This window comes from Oncorhynchus tshawytscha, unplaced genomic scaffold (assembly GCF_018296145.1).
Source record: "Oncorhynchus tshawytscha isolate Ot180627B unplaced genomic scaffold, Otsh_v2.0 Un_contig_219_pilon_pilon, whole genome shotgun sequence".
Taxonomy (NCBI): Eukaryota; Metazoa; Chordata; class Actinopteri; order Salmoniformes; family Salmonidae; genus Oncorhynchus; species Oncorhynchus tshawytscha.
In genome coordinates this window covers 84764-107883 of record NW_024609261.1, presented here as the reverse complement: position 1 = coordinate 107883, position 23120 = coordinate 84764, and the positions used below count along the sequence as shown (strand labels likewise).

At 46.6% G+C, this 23120-nt stretch overlaps 1 protein-coding gene across 1 annotated transcript in view; it reads right to left on the bottom strand.

The window, feature by feature from the left end:
• The window catches only part of setd2 (SET domain containing 2, histone lysine methyltransferase), a 45079-nt gene that overhangs the window by 8294 nt on the left and 13665 nt on the right, over positions 1–23120 (bottom strand). The window contains 14 exon segments of the mRNA XM_042314667.1: positions 5654–5771; positions 6074–6222; positions 6643–6768; positions 6945–7151; positions 7406–8069; positions 9370–9694; positions 9838–9886; positions 9995–11377; positions 11593–11830; positions 15791–15991; positions 18448–18545; positions 19753–19830; positions 20107–20230; positions 22083–22211. Of these exon segments, the coding sequence (XP_042170601.1) occupies positions 5654–5771; positions 6074–6222; positions 6643–6768; positions 6945–7151; positions 7406–8069; positions 9370–9694; positions 9838–9886; positions 9995–11377; positions 11593–11830; positions 15791–15991; positions 18448–18545; positions 19753–19830; positions 20107–20230; positions 22083–22211 (3889 nt within the window).

The window sequence follows — 23120 nt, the reverse complement described above, 5'->3', positions numbered from 1 at the left end:
AAAGAGAGAGAGAGAGAGACATCCCATTGTAGAGAAAGAGAGAGAGAGAGAGACATCCCATTGTAAAGAAAGAGAGAGAGAGAGAGACATCCCATTGTAGAGAAAGAGACATCCCATTGTAAAGAAAGAGAGAGAGACATCCCATTGTAGAGAAAGAGAGAGAGAGAGAGACATCCCATTGTAGAGAAAGAGAGAGAGAGAGGAGACATCCCATTGTAGAAAAGAGAGAGAGAGAGGAGACATCCCATTGTAAAGAAAGAGAGAGAGAGAGAGACATCCCATCGTAAAGAAAGAGAGAGAGAGACATCCCATCGTAAAGAAAGAGAGAGAGAGAGAGAGACATCCCATCGTAAAGAAAGAGAGAGAGAGAGGAGACATCCCATCGTAAAGAAAGAGAGAGAGAGACATCCCATTGTAGAGAAAGAGAGAGAGAGAGAGAGACATCCCATTGTAAAAAGAGAGAGAGAGAGAGACATCCCATTGTAGACATCCCATTGTAAAGAAAGAGAGAGAGAGAGAGACATCCCATTGTAAAGAAAGAGAGAGAGAGAGAGACATCCCATTGTAAAGAAAGAAAGAGAGAGAGAGACATCCCATTGTAAAGAAAGAGACATCCCATTGTAAAGAAAGAGAGAGAGAGATGGAGACATCCCATCGTAAAGAAAGAGAGAGAGAGATGGAGACATCCCATCGTAAAGAAAGAGAGAGAGAGACATCCCATCGTAAAGAAAGAGAGAGAGAGAGAGAGACATCCCATCGTAAAGAAAGAGAGAGAGATAGGAGACATCCCATCGTAAAGAAAGAGAGAGAAGGAGACATCCCATTGTAGAGAGGAGAGATGGAGACATCCCATTGTAGAGCGAGAGAGCGAGATGGAGACATCCCATCGTAGAGAGAGAGCGAGAGATGGAGACATCCCATCGTAGAGAGAGAGCGAGAGATGGAGACATCCCATCGTAGAGAGAGAGCGAGAGATGGAGACATCCCATCGTAAAGACAGAGCGAGAGATGGAGACATCCCATCGTAAAGAGAGAGAGAGGAGACCTCACATCGTAGAGAGAGAGATGGAGACATCCCATCATAAAAAAAGAGAGAGAGATGGAGACATCCCATCGTAAAGAAAGAGAGAGAGAGAGAGAGAGAGAGAGATGGAGACATCTCATCGTAAAGAAAGAGAGAGAGAGAGAGAGATGGAGACATCTCATCGTAAAGAGAGAGAGAGAGAGAGACATCTCATCGTAAAGAACGAGATGGAGACATCCCATCGTAAAGAGAGAGATGGAGACATCTCATTGTAAAGAAAGGGTCTCTCCCTCTCTGGAGACACATATGAAAACATTTCAGTTCAGAGACAAAAGGGCCCAGTGCGTAGACGCTAAACCAAGAAACCACAAACCTGGTTTCCATTACGATCAAAGAAGAGGGGAAACAAATGACAGAAAAGAGAGAGAGCGAGCGAGAGCTCAAGAGAGAAATGCATAATAACCATTCCTACAACCCATATAGGCCCCCTCAGATCAGACCTATGACACTCCTGCCCACCCCATGCCCCTCACTCCCACAAAGAGGGCCTCAACATGGAAGTCACACATACACCCATCCTAACAGGCCCAACCCCCACTCTTACACTAGCCCAAGCCAATGGCATGTACCAGATGCTCAGCAGGTTCTGCTCACACTTACTGGTCTGAGGCCAAACCACACGATTAACAACATTGGACACTTTATGGAACACAAAGCCTTCACTATCTCATCCTGGAATATCCAAGGCCTGAGGTCATCTGCCTTTGGCCTAAAGAGCAGGAACCCAGACTTCACTAAAGAAATACAGACATTGTCATCCTACAAAAAACACAGTATAGAGATGGACTCAATGGTTAGAGAGAGCTGGTAGTCCCATCCACCAAACTACCAGGTGTGAAACAGGGAAGGGTCTCAGGGGCTTTGCTTATTTGGTATAGAGCAGACCTAACTCACTCTCTTAAATGAATCAAAACAGGAACATTTTATATTTGGCTAGAAATTCAAAAGGAAATGAACTAAACAGAGAAAAATGTCCTACTGTGTGCTACCTATACCCCCCTACTAGAATACCCATACTTTAATGCAGACAGCTTCTCCATCTTGGAGGGGGAAATCAATCATTTCCAGGCCCAGGGACATGTACTAATTTGTGGCAACAAACACCTACCTGGAAGTGACAGCATTCCCTTACCCATCCATATAACCCCCTAGGCACAACTACGACAATCTAACCAACAAAACGGGTCAACTCCTGCAGCTCTGTCACACGCTGGGTATGTATATAATCAATGGTAGGCGTCGAGGGGACTCCTATGGTAGGTACACCTACAGCTCATCTCTTGGCAGTAGTACCGTAGACTACTTGATCACTGACCTCAACCCACATTCTCTCAGAGTGTTCACAGTCAGCCCACTGACACCCCTATCAGACCACAGCAAAATCACAGTCTATTTGAATAGAGCAATACTCAATCATGAAGCATCAAAGCCAAAGGAACTGAATAATATTAAGAAATGCTATAGATGGAAGGAAAGTAGTGTGGAAACCTAACCAAAAAAACAATTAGGCAAATTCAATCCCTGTTAGACAACTGCCTAGACAAAATGTAATAGTGAAGATGTAAACTTGGCAGTAGAAAACAAACAGTATATCTCAGCTTCCTTATCAAATCAAAACTGTCAAGACAACCTATGAAAAGTAGCAACAATGACAAATGGTTTGATGAAGTAAAAAAAACCTAAAGAAAGAAATTGAGAAACCTATCCAACCAAAACCAGACCCAGAAACCCTGAGCCTACGCCTTCACTATGGTGAATCACTAAAACAATACAGAAATACAATACGAAAAAAGAAGGAACAACACGTCTGAAATCAGCTCAATGTAATTGAAGAATCCATAGAATCTAACCACTTCTGGGAAAATGCTAAAGAAACAACACGAAGAGCTATCTATCCAAAAACAGAGATGTGTGGATAAACCACTTCTCCAATCCTTTTGGCTCTATAACAAAGAACAGCAAAAACATAAACATGATCAAATACAAATCTTAGAATCAACTATTAAAGACGACCAGAACCCACTGGATTCTCCAATTACATTGAATGAACTACATACAGGACAAAATACAAACCCTCCAACCCAAAAAGGCCTGTGGTGTTGACAGTATCCTAAATGAAATGATAAAATATACAGACCACAAATTCCAAAAGATATGCGTCAACAACAACCTTGGGAAAATCGTCTGCATTATCATCAACAGCAGACTTGTACATTTCCTCAGTGAAAACAATGTAGTGAGGAAATGTCATATTGGCTTTTTACCAAATTAACCTACGACAGACCACGTATTCATCCTGCACACCCCACTTGACAAACAAACCTAAACAAAGGCAGTTTTCTCATGCTTTGTTGATTTCAAAAAAGCCTTCCACTCAATTTGGCATGAGGGTCTGCTATACAAACTGATGGAAAGTGGTGTTGGGGGGGGAAACATACGACATTATAAAATCCATGTACACAAAACAACAAGTGTGATAAAATTGGCAACACACACGCATTTCTTTCCACAGGGCCATGGGCTAAGACAGGGATGCAGCTTAAGCCCCACGCGCTTCAACATATACATCAACGAATTGGCGAGGACACTAGAACAGTCTGTAGCTCCCATCCTCGCCCTACTAGAATCTGAAGTCAAATGTCTACTGTTTGCTGATGATCTGGTGCTTCTGTCCCCAACCAAGGAGGGACTACAGCAGCACCTACATCTTCTGCACAGATTCTGTCAGACCTGGGACCAGACAGAAAATCTCAATAAGACAAAAATAATGGTGTTCCAAAAAAGGTCCAGTCGCCAGGACCACAAATACAAATTACATATAGACACCGTTGCCCGAGAGCACACAAAAAACTAGACATACCTCGGCCTAAACATCAGCGCCACAGGTAACTTCCACAAAGCTGTGAACGATCTGAGACACAAGGCAAGAAGGGCCTTCTTTGCCATCAAAAGGAACTTAAATTCAACATACCAATTAACATCTGACTATAAAAAATATACTTGAATCAAACCATTGCCCTTTATGGTTGTGAGGTTTGGGGTCCGCACACCAACCAAGAATTCACAAAATGGGACGAATACCAAATTGAGACTCCACATGCAGAATTCTGAAAAGATATCCTCGGTGTACAATGTAAAACACCAAATAATGCAGAGCGGAGCAGGATTGATATGTGGGTTGGATCTTGTAGCTCCTAAACCTAGTTCCCCCTTACCTTCAGATGTTGATGAAGATGTGTGGGTTGATTTAACAGCTCCTAAACCTAGTTCCCCCTTACCTTCAGATGTTGATGAAGATGTGTGGGTTGATTTAACAGCTCCTAAACCTAGTTCCCCCTTACCTTCAGATGTTGATGAAGATGTGTGGGTTGATTTAACAGCTCCTAAACCTAGTTCCCCCTTACCTTCAGATGTTGATGAAGATGTGTGGGTTGATTTAACAGCTCCTAAACCTAGTTCCCCCTTACCTTCAGATGTTGATGAAGATGTGTGGGTTGATTTAACAGCTCCTAAACCTAGTTCCCCCTTACCTTCAGATCTTTTTAAAAGATGTGATTCACTGCATCTGCAGCTAGCGTTATAGTGTCTGTCTACATCCCAAATGGAACCCTCACCCCTATGTAGTGCACTACTTTAGACCAGGACACATAGGATAGTGGTGCACTATGTAGGGAATAGGGTGCCATTTTAGGATGTAACCTCTGTATGACACTCCAGACTAGAGGCCCTTCGGGGGGGGATTTTCTCTCCCAGGAGAAGAACCACATCTGAAAATAATCCCTTTTGCAACTTCAATTTTTTTTTTTTTTTTTTTTTTTTACACCTTTATTTAACTAGGCAAGTCAGTTAAGAACAAATTCATAATTTTCAATGATGGCCTAGGAACAGTGGGTTAACTGCCTGTTCAGGGGCAGAACGACAGATTTGTACCTTGTCAGCTCGGGGGTTTGAACTTGCAACCTTCTGGTTACTAGTCCAATGCTCTAACCACTAGGCTACCCTGCCGCCCCCAATGGGAGCGGAATTAACCGATGGGAGGAACACTATCATCATGTTTTACACGCAAGCACAAACATTCCAAGAAGCAAACGACGCTAAAATGTTTTTGCTTTCGCACCGATGAGTTAGACTAGATCTGTTTTTCACACCATCATCAATTACAAAAACCTCTCGTGTCCAAAAACCACAAGGCAATGTAATGGATATTATAGCAGGGTTTCTACTCCTAGATTCTACTCAGGGATTTGAACTTGCAACCTTCCGGTTACTAGTCCAACGCTCTAACCACTAGGCTACCCTGCCGCCCCAAGTGCACTGTAATCACACACAGCCTTTCATCTGCAACAAGTCAATTTGATGGAAACATCTCTGGGGGGAAAATGCACAATGGTTTTTATGCAGATTTTATAATATTCGTCACCAATTGGATGGAATCTGTCACCAATTGGATGGAATCTGTCACCAATTGGACATCTGTCACCAATTGGAAACCTAGCTAGTGATTATATCAAGGAAGGAAGGATGCATTTGAAAGGCCTTGGCATGTGTGTTTTCAGGGTCAAAGGTCACCTTGGAGGGGTTCTCGTCGTAGGTGGGCGTCCCCAGGTCCATCTCAGCCTCGTGGTCTAAACTGTGAGAGTCTTCACTGACCCCGTCCCAGCTGCTGGGAGGATCCCACTGAGTCTGCCTGTAGGAGGGAGGGGTTAGATACACAGTAAGACACACAATCCCAGGCAGACAAACGCAGCCAGACACACAGAGTTAGTCAGACATGTGCAGTCAGACCAACAAGCTGACAGATACACACACAGTCACAAAACCAGACGGGCAGAGACCCGGGGCAGAGACCCGGGGCAGAGACCCGGGGCAGAGACCCGGGGCAGAGTCCCGGGGCAGAGTCCCGGGGCAGAGACCCGGGGCAGAGACCCGGGGCAGAGACCCGGGGCAGAGACCCGGGGCAGAGACCCGGGGCAGAGACCGGCAGCCTACCTGGTGATGACGTGATAATAGTAGATCTTTCCCTCTCCGTCCCGTGCTACCTTCCAGCTGGGGGGCAGGACAATGGTTTTGGGTTTGGGAGGAGAGGGAGGGGGCAGGTCTATCATACTGTTGGGGACTAACAGAGTGTTGGGCATCTCCTGCACAGAGGAAAAGAGGCAGGTGAAAAGACAGGAAGTCTCCTCTAGTGGTTAGAAAGCAACTGTTTATGAGGCCTTCATCATGATAAAAAACATAGTATGAAACCGCTGGACAAGAATCAAGACGACTATCACGTTGATACACTGCCTCCCCCTTGTGGTAGCTTGGGGAAGGGTACGGCCAGACAGATTTGGTGTATGAGGTAGTGAGACAATGTTTTTGTTTTGTTTTTTCAACGGAGTCATCCGCTGACGGATGATGGACAACCGAGAGGATGCGCAACATGTTGACCTTTGTGAGTCTGCAACTAGTCTGAAAGTCATTGACTTTGTGTGAAGTTTAAACAGACAACTACGGACAACGATTAATGCATATATTTCATCAGTGTTCATGCGTCTGGGTCTGGCTAGAGGCCTTACCTGCTGGACAGTCTGTGAGGTGACGATGGTAGTGACCGTACCCCCCTGCTGAACCACCACTCCTTGCTGGTGACCTGTGTACACCGGCTGACCATGGAGGTAGTTGGCAGCCGGATCAGCGTAGGCCTGGCCAGAACAGGGTTGACAGATCACACAGAGATCACACAGATACTCAGAGAGAGACCTTCTGATCTAGTCATGAAACAGGTCTTTTTTTCCCCCATGCGTTGTTTGAAAGCCTCCATCTACGAAGGGCGATATGTGTTGAGTGTTCATGGACACTGTGCAGTGTGTGTGCCTACCTGCAGGACAGGTGTGTTAGCCTGTGGATAGGCCGTGGGGATACTGTAGATGGTCTGACAGGGCTGGCCCTGGTAGTAGATGGCTGTCTGGGTGGGAGGTGGTGCTGGGACAACCTGGTACTGTGGTGCTACCTGGGTCTGTACCGTCACAGCCTGCTGGGTGGTAGGGTCCCACAGCGTGGCGTAACTCCCCTGGCCCGCCGACACCTACAACAATAATATAGGACGTTTGGAGTTAGGGGACCAGAAGGAATTTGCAACTTGCACCGATGCGGCCAATTAAAAGTGTTTACTCGCACAGTCAAGTCAAAGGGACCAAACGAGACCAATGGCAGCACTCTGGAGCCATGAATAATAATGAATGTTATTTACAGCGCTTTTCAAAACATCGAAAGTCACTTTACAATAAAAAATTAAATAAAAACCCCATTAAAATGATGAGAAATATAAAAGTAAAGCACCTGAGGGGGCACTGACACGGCTGACAGCACGCCTACACCCGGGTCCTGGCCCGCCACGCTGGGCTGCTGGGCATACTGCTGGGCGGTGCCGGGGTGGAGCTCCAGAGGCGTAGTGGGTTGGTGGATGTGTTGGGAGATGCTGGAGAGGTTGGAGACTGGAGGGGGCTGGGAGGTAGAGGAGGGAGAGGTCATGCCCAGCTCGGTGATCAGAGCCTGGGGAGGGGTCTGCTCCAAGACCAGAGTGGCTGGGACCAGGGGCTCCACGGGAGGGGTAGGCAGCAGCACCTTGCCTGCGTTGGGGTTGATGGGGTCCACGTAGGTCTGGAGGGGGTAGCCGGGGGGGTAGTGGATGAAGCCAGCTGGGCTGGCATTGTAGGTCAGGGCTGCATCGTAGGCTAGAGTCTGGAGTTGCTGCTGCCGCTGTTGATGTTGTTGTAACTGTTGATGTTGTTGATGTTGTTGTTGATGTTGTTGTAGTTGATGTTGTTGTAACTGTTGTTGTTGATGTAACTGTTGTTGTTGATGTTGTTGTAACTGTTGTTGTTTCTGGACCTCGCGCTGGGCCACCTCCTGCTCAAACAGCTTCCTGCGCTCCTCTGTGGACAGCTTGGTGCGTTCCTTGGTGATGGAACGGGTCTTCTTACTGCTGTTAGCCAGGTCAAACCTAGAAACACACAGTCAATACTACTGTCTACAGAGATCAACACAACAGACATTTCTACAAGTCAACAACAGTTTTGGTATGCGTCCCAAATGGCTCCCTATTCAGTACACTACTTTTAACGAGAGCCCTATGGGACCCTATTCAGTACACTACTTTTACCCAGAGCCCTATGGGACCCTATTCAGTACACTACTTTTACCCAGAGCCCTATGGGACCCTATTCAGTACACTACTTTTGGGAAAAGGGTGCAATTTGAAAAGGAGCCTAAAGTCCTCAAGAGTTTTGTTTCTAAAACCGTGGAAGTTTTCTAGAACGATTCAGGAAGTCCATTCAGTCCTACAGTCAAAGGACATGTGATCATTCATAGCTAGTCAGTCTATATGTTGGTGTTCCATTCAGTCCTACAGTCAAAGGACATGTGATCATTCATAGCTAGTCAGTCTATATGTTGGTGTTCCATTCAGTCCTACAGTCCAAGGACATGTGATCATTCATAGCTAGTCAGTCTATATGTTGGTGTTCCATTCAGTCCTACAGTCAAAGGACATGTGATCATTCATAGCTAGTCAGTCTATATGTTGGTGTTCCATTCAGTTCCTACAGTCAAAGGACATGTGATCATTCATAGCTAGTCAGTCTATATGTTGGTGTTCCATTCAGTCCTACAGTCAAAGGACATGTGATCATTCATAGCTAGTCAGTCTATATGTTGGTGTTCCATTCAGTCCTACAGTCCAAGGACATGTGATCATTCATAGCTAGTCAGTCTATATGTTGGTGTTCCAGCCAGTCCTACAGTCCAAGGACATGTGATCATTCATAGCTAGTCAGTCTATATGTTGGTGTTCCATTCAGTCCTACAGTCCAAGGACATGTGATCATTCATAGCTAGTCAGTCTATATGTTGGTGTTCCATTCAGTCCTACAGTCAAAGGACATGTGATCATTCATAGCTAGTCAGTCTATATGTTGGTGTTCCAGCCAGTCCTACAGTCCAAGGACATGTGATCATTCATAGCTAGTCAGTCTATATGTTGGTGTTCCAGCCAGTCCTACAGTCCAAGGACATGTGATCATTCATAGCTAGTCAGTCTATATGTTGGTGTTCCATTCAGTCCTACAGTCCAAGGACATGTGATCATTCATAGCTAGTCAGTCTATATGTTGGTGTTCCAGCCAGTCCTACAGTCCAAGGACATGTGATCATTCATAGCTAGTCAGTCTATATGTTGGTGTTCCAGCCAGTCCTACAGTCCAAGGACATGTCAGTCTATATGTTGGTGTTCCAGCCAGTCCTACCGGTCCTCCTGTCTCCTGCTGCTCCTCTCGTATGCTGAGGGCGGTGGGGAGGTGGAGGCACGTCGCCGACGTCTCTCTGTGCTGCGGGGTGTCTTCTCAGAGTCTCTGTCCCAGTCTCTCTCTCTATCTCTCTCCCGGTCTCTCTCCCAATCCCTGTCCCTTTCTCTCTCTCTCTCCCGGTCACGTTCCCTGTCCCGTTCTCGTTCTCGATCTCGTTCCCTGTCCCTCTCCCTGTCCCTGTCCCGCTCCCTCTCACGTTCCCTCTCACGTTCTCGGCTGCCGGAGGGGGTGCGAGCCGGGGCAGCGTCTCGGTCTCGACTACGATCTGTATACGTGGAACAATCGAAACAGGTTAAAGCCTCACCAACGGTAGGCTGTCAGCACTGTTGAAAATAAAACGTTACACTGTAACAGGTGTGGACACAGACCTGGTGAGAGAAAGAGCAGGAGAGAGGGACAGAGGCCTACCGTGTATCTCTTTCTCCACCTGGCTCTTCTTGGGGATCCTGTACACCTCCTGAAGGATGAGTCACATGCCACACATGTAAATAACAATAAACTCAGTGTGTGTGTGTGTGTGTGTGTGTGTGTGTGTGTTTATTTATTGATCAGTGTTTGTCCTTGCCTTCAGGTCCTTCCAGCTGTCCAGCAGCCTAGCAGCCATGTCTCCTATATCCACAGCACTGAGCAGGGCTTCCTGGCTCCTCTCGCTCTCTACATCAGACACACCCTCCTCCTCATCCTGCGAGGGCGTCCCCACCGCTGCAGGCTCCACGGGGACCACTGGAGAGGGAGGTGGAGGGGCCTCTGAGGCAGGGGTCACTACCTGGGCAGGGTCCTCAGTGCCAGGGGCCACCTCCGGGGGACCCTCGGGGGCCACCTGGCCTAGATGTTCCTGGCTGCCTGGAGCCTTTTCTGTATCTCCAGTCCCAGTCTCTGCTGTGGTGGTCTCCTCTTCCTTCTCCTCGGCAGGCTGCTCCGCTGAAGGGGTCTCAGTAACTTCCGTCTGAATATGTGATGATTCCTGGACCTCCACGTTGGCCTGCTCTCCTGCCACAACCTCCCTCTCCTCGACTGACCGACTTGCCTGCTGCTGCTCCTCCTCCTCCCTGTTCTCCTTCTGTCCCTCACTCCACTCGTCTTTCACCTCCTCGTCACCGCCCTTCTCATTCACCTCCTCCTGATCTGTAGCGTCTTGGCTCTCCGCTTGGGGTTCTGTGATCTCCATGGTCTCCACCACCTCCTCTGGTGTCTCCTTCAGCTCTGTGACTGGCTCTACTGTCAGCTCCTCCGTTGTGAGAGTCTGTGCCTGGACCTCAACCACCAGCTCTGTGACTGGCTCTTCTGGCAGCTCCTCCGTTGTGAGAGTCTGAGCCTGGACCTCAACCACCAGCTCTGTGACTGGCTCTTCTGGCAGCTCCTCCGTTGTGGGAGTCTGAGCCTGGACCTCAACCACCAGCTCTGTGACTGGCTCTTCTGTCAGCTCCTCCGTTGTGAGAGTCTGAGCCTGGACCTCAACCACCAGCTCTGTGACTGGCTCTTCTGTCAGCTCATCCTTTGTGGGAGTCTGAGCCTGGACCTCAACCACCAGCTCTGTCTTGGACCGTTTGCTGCTCTCCACTGGAGGCTCAGATCGCGAGACCTCCTCTTCCTCCATCTCCTCTTCATCCTCCTCTTCCTCCTCCTTACCGTCCGAGGCCTTGCTGGCGTCCGACATGGCGCTGTCCAGGCTGTTCTCGCTGATCTTGAGGCGACGGTAAACAGCCCGTTTGGGAGTGTCGCTGTCCAACTCAGGGCCCAGTTTGGCGACGGAAGCAGAGGAGCCGTCGGGAGTGTTGAGAGGGGTCTGGGCGCGAGACATGTTCTCACTGGAGTAGCCGTCCTGTTCGGCCCCGGGGGCCTGGGGGAGGGAGTGTGTTTGGGCCCAGCGCTGGATGAGGCTCAGGACATGACTCTCCTCCAACATGTTCTTAGTGGAGATAGGCAGCGCTGACAGGGTCTTCATGATCTGGAGACACAGGGAATAGTCAGTTGGTTACAACACACACACCTTGTTTTGATGTTCCTAGGACCTTTGAATTAAAACAATCTGAATTGGTTTATTCTGAAGTTGATTCTCATATAGATTCAGTGATCATGGTTGTCATGATCACAAGTGTGAAGGATGAGCAAACGACGTTAAAAATACATTTTTTTTTGACCCCGAACGGATTTAATTGTCACCTGAAACTGCAGTTTGATGTTGTTGACACTGTTGCCCTTGGCTTCAGAGAGCTCCACCATGAAGATCCACAGTAGAGACAGACCGTGATGGTCCAGGAACTGCTTCAGACAGGATGGGCTCTGGGTATCCTGTTCATACACAACCACCAAGTCAACATTATGGTAGAGAAACCCTCCACACAATAACACAGTACACAGACATCCCCAATACAATACATCCTCCACACAATATAACAACCTATTAAATCACATTTTATTTGTCACATACACGTGTGACAAACTGATTCAGAGGGATACCAAAATAAAACAAGCAACTGAAATAAAATGTTTGTCCCAAATGACCAAGGCCTATAAATATATACATCTATAAATATAGTGCACTATAAATGACCAGGGCCTATAAATATATACATCTATAAATATAGTGCACTATAAATGACCAGGGCCTATAAATATATACAGCTATAAATATAGTGCACTATAAATGACCAGGGCCATCCCAGACAGCCAGTGTTCATTGGTGGTAACAGACCAGCATTAACCCACTGAGGAGTAACAGACCAGCATTAACACACTGACCAGTGAGACCAGCATTAACACACTGAGCAGTAACAGACCAGCATTAACACACTGACCATTAACACACTGATAAGACCAGCATTAACACACTGACCAGGACAGATGAGACCAGCATTAACACACTGACCATGGTCTCCACTCTGACCATCAGCCAGCATGACAGTAACAGACCAGCATTAACACACACCAGTAACAGACCAGCATTAACACACTGACCATTAACAGACCAGCATTAACCCCAGTAACAGACCAGCATTAACTGACCAGTAACAGACCAGCATTAACACACTGACCAGTAACAGACCAGCATTAACACACTGACCACCTGACCATTAACAGACCAGCACACAGCAGACCAGCATTAACACCCTGACAGTAACAGACCAGCATTAACACACTGACCAGTAACAGACCAGCATTAACACACTGACCAGTAACAGACCAGCATTAACACACTGACCAGTAACAGACCAGCATTAACACACTGACCAGTAACAGACCAGCATTAACACACCAGTGACCATTAACAGACCAGCATTAACACACTGACCAGACCAGACCAGCATTAACACACTGACCAGTAACACCCTGACCATTAACAGACCAGCATTAACACCCTGACCAGACCAGCATTAACACACTGACCAGTAACAGACCAGCATTAGACCAGCATTAACACACTGACCAGTAACACACTGACATTAACAGACCAGCATTGACACTGAGGAGTAACACCCTGACCAGACCAGCATTAACACACTGAGCAGTAACAGACCAGCATTAACACACTGAGGAGTAACAGACCAGCATTAACACACTGAGGAGTAACAGACCAGCATTAACACACTGAGGAGTACCATAACAGACCAGCATTAACACACTGACCAGGAGACCAGTAACAGACCAGCATTAACACTGACCAGTAACAGACCAGCATTAACACACTGACCAGACCAGCATTAACACACTAAGAGACCAGCAACAGACAGACCAGCATTAACACACTGACCAGTAAGACCAGGACCAGTAACACACTGACCAGCATTAACACACTGAGGAGTAAGAGACCAGCATTAACACACTGAGACCAGCATTAACACCCTGAGTAACAGACCATTAACACCAGCATTAACACACTGAGGAGTAAACAGACCAGCATTAACACACAGAGGAGTAACAGACCAGCATTAACACACTGACCAGCATTAACACCCTGAGGAGTAAGAGACCAGCATTAACACACTGAGGAGTAAGAGACCAGCATTAACACACTGAGGAGTAAGAGACCAGCATTAACACACTGAGGAGTAAGAGACCAGCATTAACACACTGAGGAGTAAGAGACCAGCATTAACACACTGAGGAGTAAGAGACCAGCATTAACACACTGAGGAGTAACAGACCAGCATTAACACACTGACCAGTAACAGACCAGCATTAACACACTGACCAGTAACAGACCAGCATTAACACACTGACCAGTAACACACTGACCATTAACAGACCAGCATTAACACCCTGAGCAGTAACAGACCAGCATTAACACCCTGAGCAGTAACAGACCAGCATTAACACACTGAGCAGTAACAGACCAGCATTAGCATTAACACCCTGAGCAGTAACAGACCAGCATTAACACTGACCAGTAACAGACCAGCATTAACAGACCAGCATTAACACACTGAGGAGTAAGAGACCAGCATTAACACACTGAGGAGTAAGAGACCAGCATTAACACACTGAGGAGTAAGAGACCAGCATTAACACACTGAGGAGTAAGAGACCAGCATTAACACACTGAGGAGTAAGAGACCAGCATTAACACACTGAGCAGTAACAGACCAGCATTAACACCCTGACAGTGAGACCAGCATTAACAGACCAGCAGACCAGCATTAACACACTGAGACCAGTAACAGACCAGCAGACCAGCATTAACACACTGACCAGCACACTGACCATAACAGACCAGCATTAACACACTGAGCAGTAACAGACCAGCATTAACACCCTGAGCAGTAACAGACCAGCATTAACACACTGAGCAGTAACAGACCAGCATTAACACACTGACCAGCAACAGACAGCATTAACACACTGAGCAGTAACAGACCAGCATTAACACCCTGAGCAGTAACAGACCAGCATTAACACCCTGAGCAGTAACAGACCAGCATTAACACACTGACCAGTAACAGACCAGCATTAACACTCAGCATCAGCAGTAACAAACCGTTTTTTATTACACTTGTAGCTTTTGCCAGCGTGAGCAGAGCATAAGCCACTTTATCAAGTGTTCTCTGGCCTGAATGGTGCCAAATTCTTGACAATAGGACAGCGTAGCGAATTTTTACGATGAGCCACTTGAGCCTCCTTTGCCAAGGTTTCATTGAACATGAATGGGAGAGTCTCACGCTCAGCAGAAGTTAGTGTAGCTCTATCAAGACCACAGATAATCCATTCAACGTACTAAACACAGAACTGACAAAAACTACTACTTCTCTGCAAAACTGAGACAAGCAGCTTTCATGGTGATGGGAGGGGGGTAGTAAAATTGCCGGTCCTTTTGTGTTCAGTAGCAGTGTTATTTATGGAAAGGAGAAGACACTGGAGCTCTCAGAACAATTAGCCTAAAGCTAGTACAAGCCTGACCCCTATCTGCCTCTCTGGACCATGTCAGCGCCTCAAATGGCACCAGTCCCTATATAGTGCACACTTTGGACCAGAGCCCTGGTTAAAAAGTAGTGCACTAAATCGGGAATAGGGTGCCATTTGGGACACAGTTCATCACTCCCGGGAGTTTTCAGCAGACCATCCGATCAGAGGTATGAAATAACTACATGCTACTGTAGTTCATCTATTGGCCTGAGTTTAAAGATTAACTCAATGTCATCAGACTATGCTGAATTAATCTACCAGTTACAAATTGGACTATTATGGGTCAACAGCAAAAAAAAAAAAATTGTGGAATCCTAACTACCAGGGTGAAACATAAACCTAGATCGCAGGGGAACAGATTGTAGCTTCGGCAGTTGTATTTCAAATGAGTTGAATTCTATATTTACACACTAGGAGGTTGGGATAATACTATGAAAATGATGATAATGCCATTTTAGTGTAATAGCTGTTTGTAAAGGCTGAAATTTCAGCCCAGCTTGGTGGGATAATGGTTTGTCCTCCCGGGTGACACTACACCAGGCGGTAAATGAGTTAACTGACAAATAAGAAAGAGTTCCAAACTTCTCCTCTCTACTCAGTCCACTCCCAAACAAAACAGTCCGAGCTACATTCTTGCTGGAGTAATTGCTCTTCTAAGAAGATTTTTTTTTGTTTTTTTTGACCATTTTAATTGAAAACAATCACAGTAAGGTATTTAATTGTTACCTCAGAAATGATTTGATATTGAGATAAAAACAGGTGCATTGGACCTTTAAATATTCACTATGGTTGATAGTGACATGAACTCCACAACAGGTCACTTCCAACACCTTTTCAAGTGATGGCTGTTCAGACACAGTCAGTCCTAGGTTCGCAACATGTTGATCACTTCTTTGTATTGAAGATTCCCCAGATGTCCTACTTATTCCAGGAATCTTCCAAAACAGCATTTATGGAAAACCTGGGACTCTTGGGGGGAGTGCCATTACCAAACCTGACCCACACACTCACCGTAGTGAGTGCATTGCTCACGGAGGTGTCCTTCTTGCGAGGGCGCTCTTTCTTCATCTTCCCTGCCGCTGCTCTTACACTGACCCTGTTCTCCCCGCCCAGGAAGCCTCGGCAGCTGGGAGCCCCACAGAAGCACTTCTGGGCCTCTTTCCTGGCGTGTACAGAGGAGAAAGAGTAAAAACACTACACCATAGCTATTTGGTCGGTCCAGAGAGCAACAGGGGCTTAATAATGTATCGTTATGTTGTCAATGACTACAACAGCAGGGAGATGTATTAGAACAGACAAACATTGATATGTTACAACAGACAGTTAAAATCCAAAGAGAGAATCTGCATCCTAAATGGCATCCAATGGGTCTTGGTCAAAAATAGCTCACTAAAAAGGGAATAGGGTGCCATTTGGGACAAAAGTAGAGAGACACTAACCCATACCTCTGGAACTGGTAGTCGAAGGGAGAGCGAGACACTAACCCATACCTCTGGAACTGGTAGTCGAAGGGAGAGCGAGACACTAACCCATACCTCTGGAACTGGTAGTCGAAGGGAGAGCGAGACACTAACCCATACCTCTGGAACTGGTAGTCGAAGGGAGAGCGAGACACTAACCCATACCTCTGGAACTGGTAGTCGAAGGGAGAGCGAGACACTAACCCATACCTCTGGAACTGGTAGTCGAAGGGAGAGCGAGACACTAACCCATACCTCTGGAACTGGTAGTCGAAGGGAGAGCGAGACACTAACCCATACCTCTGGAACTGGTAGTCGAAGGGAGAGCGAGACACTAACCCATACCTCTGGAACTGGTAGTCGAAGGGAGAGCGAGACACTAACCCATACCTCTGGAACTGGTAGTCGAAGGGAGAGCGAGACACTAACCCATACCTCTGGAACTGGTAGTCGAAGGGAGAGCGAGACACTAACCCATACCTCTGGAACTGGTAGTCGAAGGGAGAGCGAGACACTAACCCATACCTCTGGAACTGGTAGTCGAAGGGAGAGCGAGACACTAACCCATACCTCTGGAACTGGTAGTCGAAGGGAGAGCGAGACACTAACCCATACCTCTGGAACTGGTAGTCGAAGGGAGAGCGAGACACTAACCCATACCTCTGGAACTGGTAGTCGAAGGGAGAGCGAGACACTAACCCATACCTCTGGAACTGGTAGTCGAAGGGAGAGCGAGACACTAACCCATACCTCTGGAACTGGTAGTCGAAGGGAGAGCGAGACACTAACCCATACCTCTGGAACTGGTAGTCGAAGGGAGAGCGAGACACTAACCCATACCTCTGGAACTGGTAGTCGAAGGGAGAGCGAGACACTAACCCATACCTCTGGAACTGGTAGTCGAAGGGAGAGCGAGACACTAACCCATACCTCTGGAACTGGTAGTCGAAGGGAGAGCGAGACACTAACCCATACCTCTGGAACTGGTAGTCGAAGGGAGAGCGAGACACTAACCCATACCTCTGGAACTGGTAGTCGAAGGGAGAGCGAGACACTAACCCATACCTCTGGAACTGGTAGTCGAAGGGAGAGCGAGACACTAACCCATACCTCTGGAACTGGTAGTCGAAGGGAGAGCGAGACACTAACCCATACCTCTGGAACTGGTAGTCGAAGGGAGAGCGAGACACTAACCCATACCTCTGGAACTGGTAGTCGAAGGGAGAGCGAGACACTAACCCATACCTCTGGAACTGGTAGTCGAAGGGAGAGCGAGACACTAACCCATACCTCTGGAACTGGTAGTCGAAGGGAGAGCGAGACACTAACCCATACCTCTGGAACTGGTAGTCGAAGGGAGAGCGAGACACTAACCCATACCTCTGGAACTGGTAGTCGAAGGGAGAGCGAGACACTAACCCATACCTCTGGAACTGGTAGTCGAAGGGAGAGCGAGACACTAACCCATACCTCTGGAACTGGTAGTCGAAGGGAGAGCGAGACACTAACCCATACCTCTGAAACTGGTAATCGAAGGGAGAGCGAGACACTAACCCATACCTCTGGAACTGGTAATCGAAGGGAGAGCGAGACACTAACCCATACCTCTGGAACTGGTAATCGAAGGGAGAGCGACACTAACCCATACCTCTGGAACTGGTAATCGAAGGGAGAGAGATACTAACCCATACCTCTGGAACTGGTAATCGAAGGGAGAGCGAGACACTAACCCATATCTCTGGAACTGGTAATCGAAGGGAGAGCGACACTAACCCATACCTCTGGAACTGGTAATCGAAGGGAGAGCGACACTAACCCATACCTCTGGAACTGGTAATCGAAGGGAGAGCGACACTAACCCATACCTCTGGAACTGGTAATCGAAGGGAGAGCGACACTAACCCATACCTCTGGAACTGGTAATCGAAGGGAGAGAGATACTAACCCATATCTCTGGAACTAGTAATCGAAGGGAGAGCGACACTAACCCATACCTCTGGAACTGGTAATCGAAGGGAGAGCGACACTAACCCATACCTCTGGAACTGGTAATCGAAGGGAGAGACACTAACCCATACCTCTGGAACTGGTAATCGAAGGGAGAGAGACACTAACCCATACCTCTGGAACTGGTAATCGAAGGGAGAGAGATACTAACCCATATCTCTGGAACTGGTAATCGAAGGTAAGCTCTGTACCAGCTGTGACGGTCTTGGAGGTGAAGAACCCAACTCTCAGCTGGCCGTTCACAGTCCACTGAAATACAGAAACATTAGTCGAGGTCAGGATAAAACAAACTTGGTTTTGACTTTGCTGATAAATACTTTGTTGAGGGAAAGTGTACTTGTCATGACCGTGATGTGCTGTTGTCTCTCCCAGCCACCTTAAGACGAATGACTAATTGTAAATCCCTCTGGATAAGAACGTCTGATAAACGACTCAAATGTCAAATGAAAATCACAGCCTGAGATGCAGCTCACTGATAAAGTAGCCTCAGTGCCCGTCTGTGTTAGAATGCAAACTTCTTGTCGCTCATTGTCATGTTTGGCTTGACAACGGCAGCAATGGAGCTGGCAAGAGAAGACAGGCACAAGGTACCAGCCTAAAAGTACGGTAGAGCGAAGTACAGGCAAATATGGTTCTGAACCAAGACAAGTGAATGAAATGCATTTACATTTTACAATGAACTGTCCAGTGAAATTCTTACTTTTAAATGCTCATAATCTGTTAACTCGTACGCAAATAAATGTTGTTGACTCGTCCTATACTTGTATGTGGCCGAAGCATCAATTAGAGAGAAATAAACCCCACCTCAAACTTATAAATCAAACAGACCTTTTCAAAAACTCTTGCTATTTCCTCATATAGAGGATAAGGTCGTGTTTTTAGCCGAGGCGGCTAACTGGCCAGTCAGCTATTTACGGTCTATAAAAATATTCATGACGGTATACGCCCACCCCATCCCGTTGTTGGGGTAAGCCCACCCCATCCCGTTGTTGGGGTAAGCCCACACCATCCCGTTGTTGGGGTAAGCCCACACCATCCCGTTGTTGGGGTAAGCCCACACCATCCCGTTGTTGGGGTAAGCCCACACCATCCCGTTGTTGGGGTAAGCCCACACCATTAAAAACATATAAAAGCTGCTTTTTAACATAGTTAATTACACTTTTTTGGAAGAAAAACTATTTCACTCATATTATAACAAATGATAGATCCTATTTCATAGAAATCTGGAAACACTGGACAGATACCAGGTAGCCGAGTTGTTCGCGCATTGGGCCAGTAACCGAAAGGTTGCTAGATCAAATCCCCGAGCTGACAAGGTAAAAAAAAAATCTGTCGTTCTGCCCCTGAACAAGGCAGTTAACCCACTGTTCCTCATTGTAAATAAGAATATGTTCCTAACTGACTTGCCTAGTTAAATCAAATTAAACATACCGAAAGGGGCTCCTGGGTTACATACCTTCTGGGTCTCACAGTTGGGCTCACAGCTGTGGTTCATGAAGCGAGAGCAGTTCCCCTTCAGTGTGGCATCTATGATCTGAGAAGACACAGAGGAAAGGAGTTTCAGGTAACCTTCCACATTACCTGTCAGTTGTAAACAATACAGCACTTGGTGCATCCCAAAATGGCACCCTATATAGCCACTACTTTTGACCAGAGCCAAATCAGGGTGTCATTTGGGATGCACACCTAAAACTTGTTGGGGTCTGGTAGTGCACTTTATAGGGAATAGGGAGCCATGTTGGACGTAGCCTATACTTGTTCCTGTTTCAGGAGTTCAGTGGACGACATGTCAACGTTCCAGTGGTCTCACCTCGTTATTCTTCAAGGCCATGAAATAGTAGTGGATGTTCTTCATGCTAGCGTATTTTTTCACCCGTGTCTTGAACTCCTTGTGGTCCAACACCTCTCCGCAGTACTCCAGCACAAAAGTGTTTCTGAAATGTGATTAAAATGGGGGGGGGGGGGGGGTGATGACTCCTTTGTGTACAGCTTTTAGTACAATGACCAGGGCTCCATCTCATTTTGTCTTTACGCAATTCCTCGCATCCTATCGCCACACCTCCTTCTCAACCGTATTGGAGAAGGTCCAAGGGGTTTCTCTCAGACCTTCCTCTCCTATGTGTGTTGAGGAGGCGAGGAGATAGGATGCGAGGAATCCAGGTTAAGATCTATTGAGAACGAGCCCTGGGCGCTAGTTACAGTGCCTTGCGAAAGTATTCGGCCCCCTTGAACTTTGCGACCTTTTGCCACATTTCAGGCTTCAAACATAAAGAGATAAAACTGTATTTTTTGTGAAGAATCAACAACAAGTGGGACACAATCATGAAGTGGAATGACATTTATTGGATATTTCAAACTTTAACAAATCAAAAACTGAAAAATTGGGCGTGCAAAATTATTCAGCCCCTTTACTTTCAGTGCAGCAAACTCTCTCCAGAAGTCCAGTGAGGATCTCTGAATGATCCAATGTTGACCTAAATGACTAATGATGATAAATACAATCCACCTGTGTGTAATCAAGTCTCCGTATAAATGCACCTGCACTGTGATAGTCTCAGAGGTCCGTTAAAAGCGCAGAGAGCATCATGAAGAACAAGGAACACACCAGGCAGGTCCGAGATACTGTTGTGAAGAAGTTTAAAGCCGGATTTGGATACAAAAAGATTTCCCAAGCTTTAAACATCCCAAGGAGCACTGTGCAAGCGATAATATTGAAATTGAAGGAGTATCAGACCACTGCAAATCTACCAAGACCTGGCCGTCCCTCTAAACTTTCAGCTCATACAAGGAGAAGACTGATCAGAGATGCAGCCAAGAGGCCCATGATCACTCTGGATGAACTGCAGAGATCTACAGCTGAGGTGGGAGACTCTGTCCATAGGACAACAATCAGTCGTATATTGCACAAATCTGGCCTTTATGGAAGAGTGGCAAGAAGAAAGCCATTTCTTAAAGATTTCCATAAAAAGTGTTGTTTAAAGTTTGCCACAAGCCACCTGAGAGACACACCAAACATGTGGAAGAAGGTGCTCTGGTCAGATGAAACCAAAATTGAACTTTTTGGCAACAATGCAAACCGTTATGTTTGGCGTAAAAGCAACACAGCTCATCACCCTGAACACACCCTATCCCCACTGTCAAACATGGTGGTGGCAGCATCATGGTTTGGGCCTGCTTTTCTTCAGCAGGGACAGGGAAGATGGTTAAAATTGATGGGAAGATGGATGGAGCCAAATACAGGACCATTCTGGAAGAGAACCTAATGGAGTCTGCAAAAGACCTGAGACTGGGACGGAGATTTGTCTTCCAACAAGACAATGATCCAAAACATAAAGCAAAATCTACAATGGAATGGTTCAAAAATAAACTCTGCTAAATATCCAATAAATGTCGTTCCACTTCATGATTGTGTCCCACTTGTTGTTGATTCTTCACAAAAAAATACAGTGTTATATCTTTATGTTTGAAGCCTGAAATGTGGCAAAAGGTCGCAAAGTTCAAGGGGGCTGAATACTTTCGCAAGGCACTGTATAACTTTATTATGAATCAAGGAGTACAGGGCTCCTGAGTGGCGCAGCGGTCTAAGGTACTGTATCTCGGTGCAAGTGATGTAACTACAGTCCCTGGTTCGAATCCAGGCTGTATCACATTGGGCAGCGCACGATTGGCCCAGTGTCGTCCAGGTTTGGCAGGTGTAGACTGTCATTGTAAATAAGAATTTGTTCTTAACTGACCAGCCTAGTTAAATAAAAGGTTACATGTAAAAATAAGATGTAAGGGCCTTACGGTATCAGGTCCCTGGCCGCCCTCAGTCCCCAGCCCTTATCTTCAGTCAGGATGACCTCAAAGTCTGCATGCAGTTTCATCTGGAAGCGCCGGTTGGAGCAGTAGCCTTCATTCAGGCAGCGTGACGAGCTGCAAAAGACAAGGACATTACATTTGTTTTCATTTTGGCCATTTAGCAGACGCTCTTCTTCAGACTTAGTCAGTGCATTCGACTAGGTTAAATAAGGCAACCACATATCAGTCATTGCAAATCTTCCTATGTTTGAAGATGAACTGGTAAAGGACCAATGATGTAAAACTATCGTGCATTCGGGAATTATTCAGACCCCTTGACTTTTTCTACATCGTTACGTTACAGCCTTATTCTAAAATGGAGTAAATGCTTTCCCCCCCTCATCCATCTACACACAATACCCCATAATGACAAAACAAAAAACAGGGAAAAAAATAATTTTACAATTTTATTAATAATAAAACTTTAATATCACAAAAGTAAATCAGACCCTTTAAGTAGTACTTAGTTGAAGCACCTTTGACAGCGATTAACAGCCTTGAGTCTTCTTGGGTATGACGCTACAAGCTTGGCACACCTGTATTTTGGGAGATTCTCCCATTCTTCTCTGCAGATCCTCTCAAGCTCTGTCAGGCTGGACGGGAGCGTTGCTGCACAGCTATTTTTCAGGTCTCTCCAGAGATGTTCGATCGGGTTCAAGTTCGGGCTCTGGCTGGGACATTCAGAGACTTGTCCCGAAGGCACTCCTGCGTTGTCTTGGCTGTGTGCTTAGGGTCGTTGTCTTTTTGGAAGGTCATCAAGGATCTTCGTACTTTGCTCCGTTCATCTTACCCTTGATCCCGACTAGTCTCCCAGTCCCTGCCACTGAAAACATCCCCACAACATGATGCTGCCACCTCCAGATGTGACGCTTGGCATTCAGACCAAAGAGTTCAATCTTGGTTTCATCAGACCAGAGAATCTTATTTCTCATGGTTTGTTAGTCCTTTAGATGCCTTTTGGCAAACTCCAAGCAGCCTGTTGTG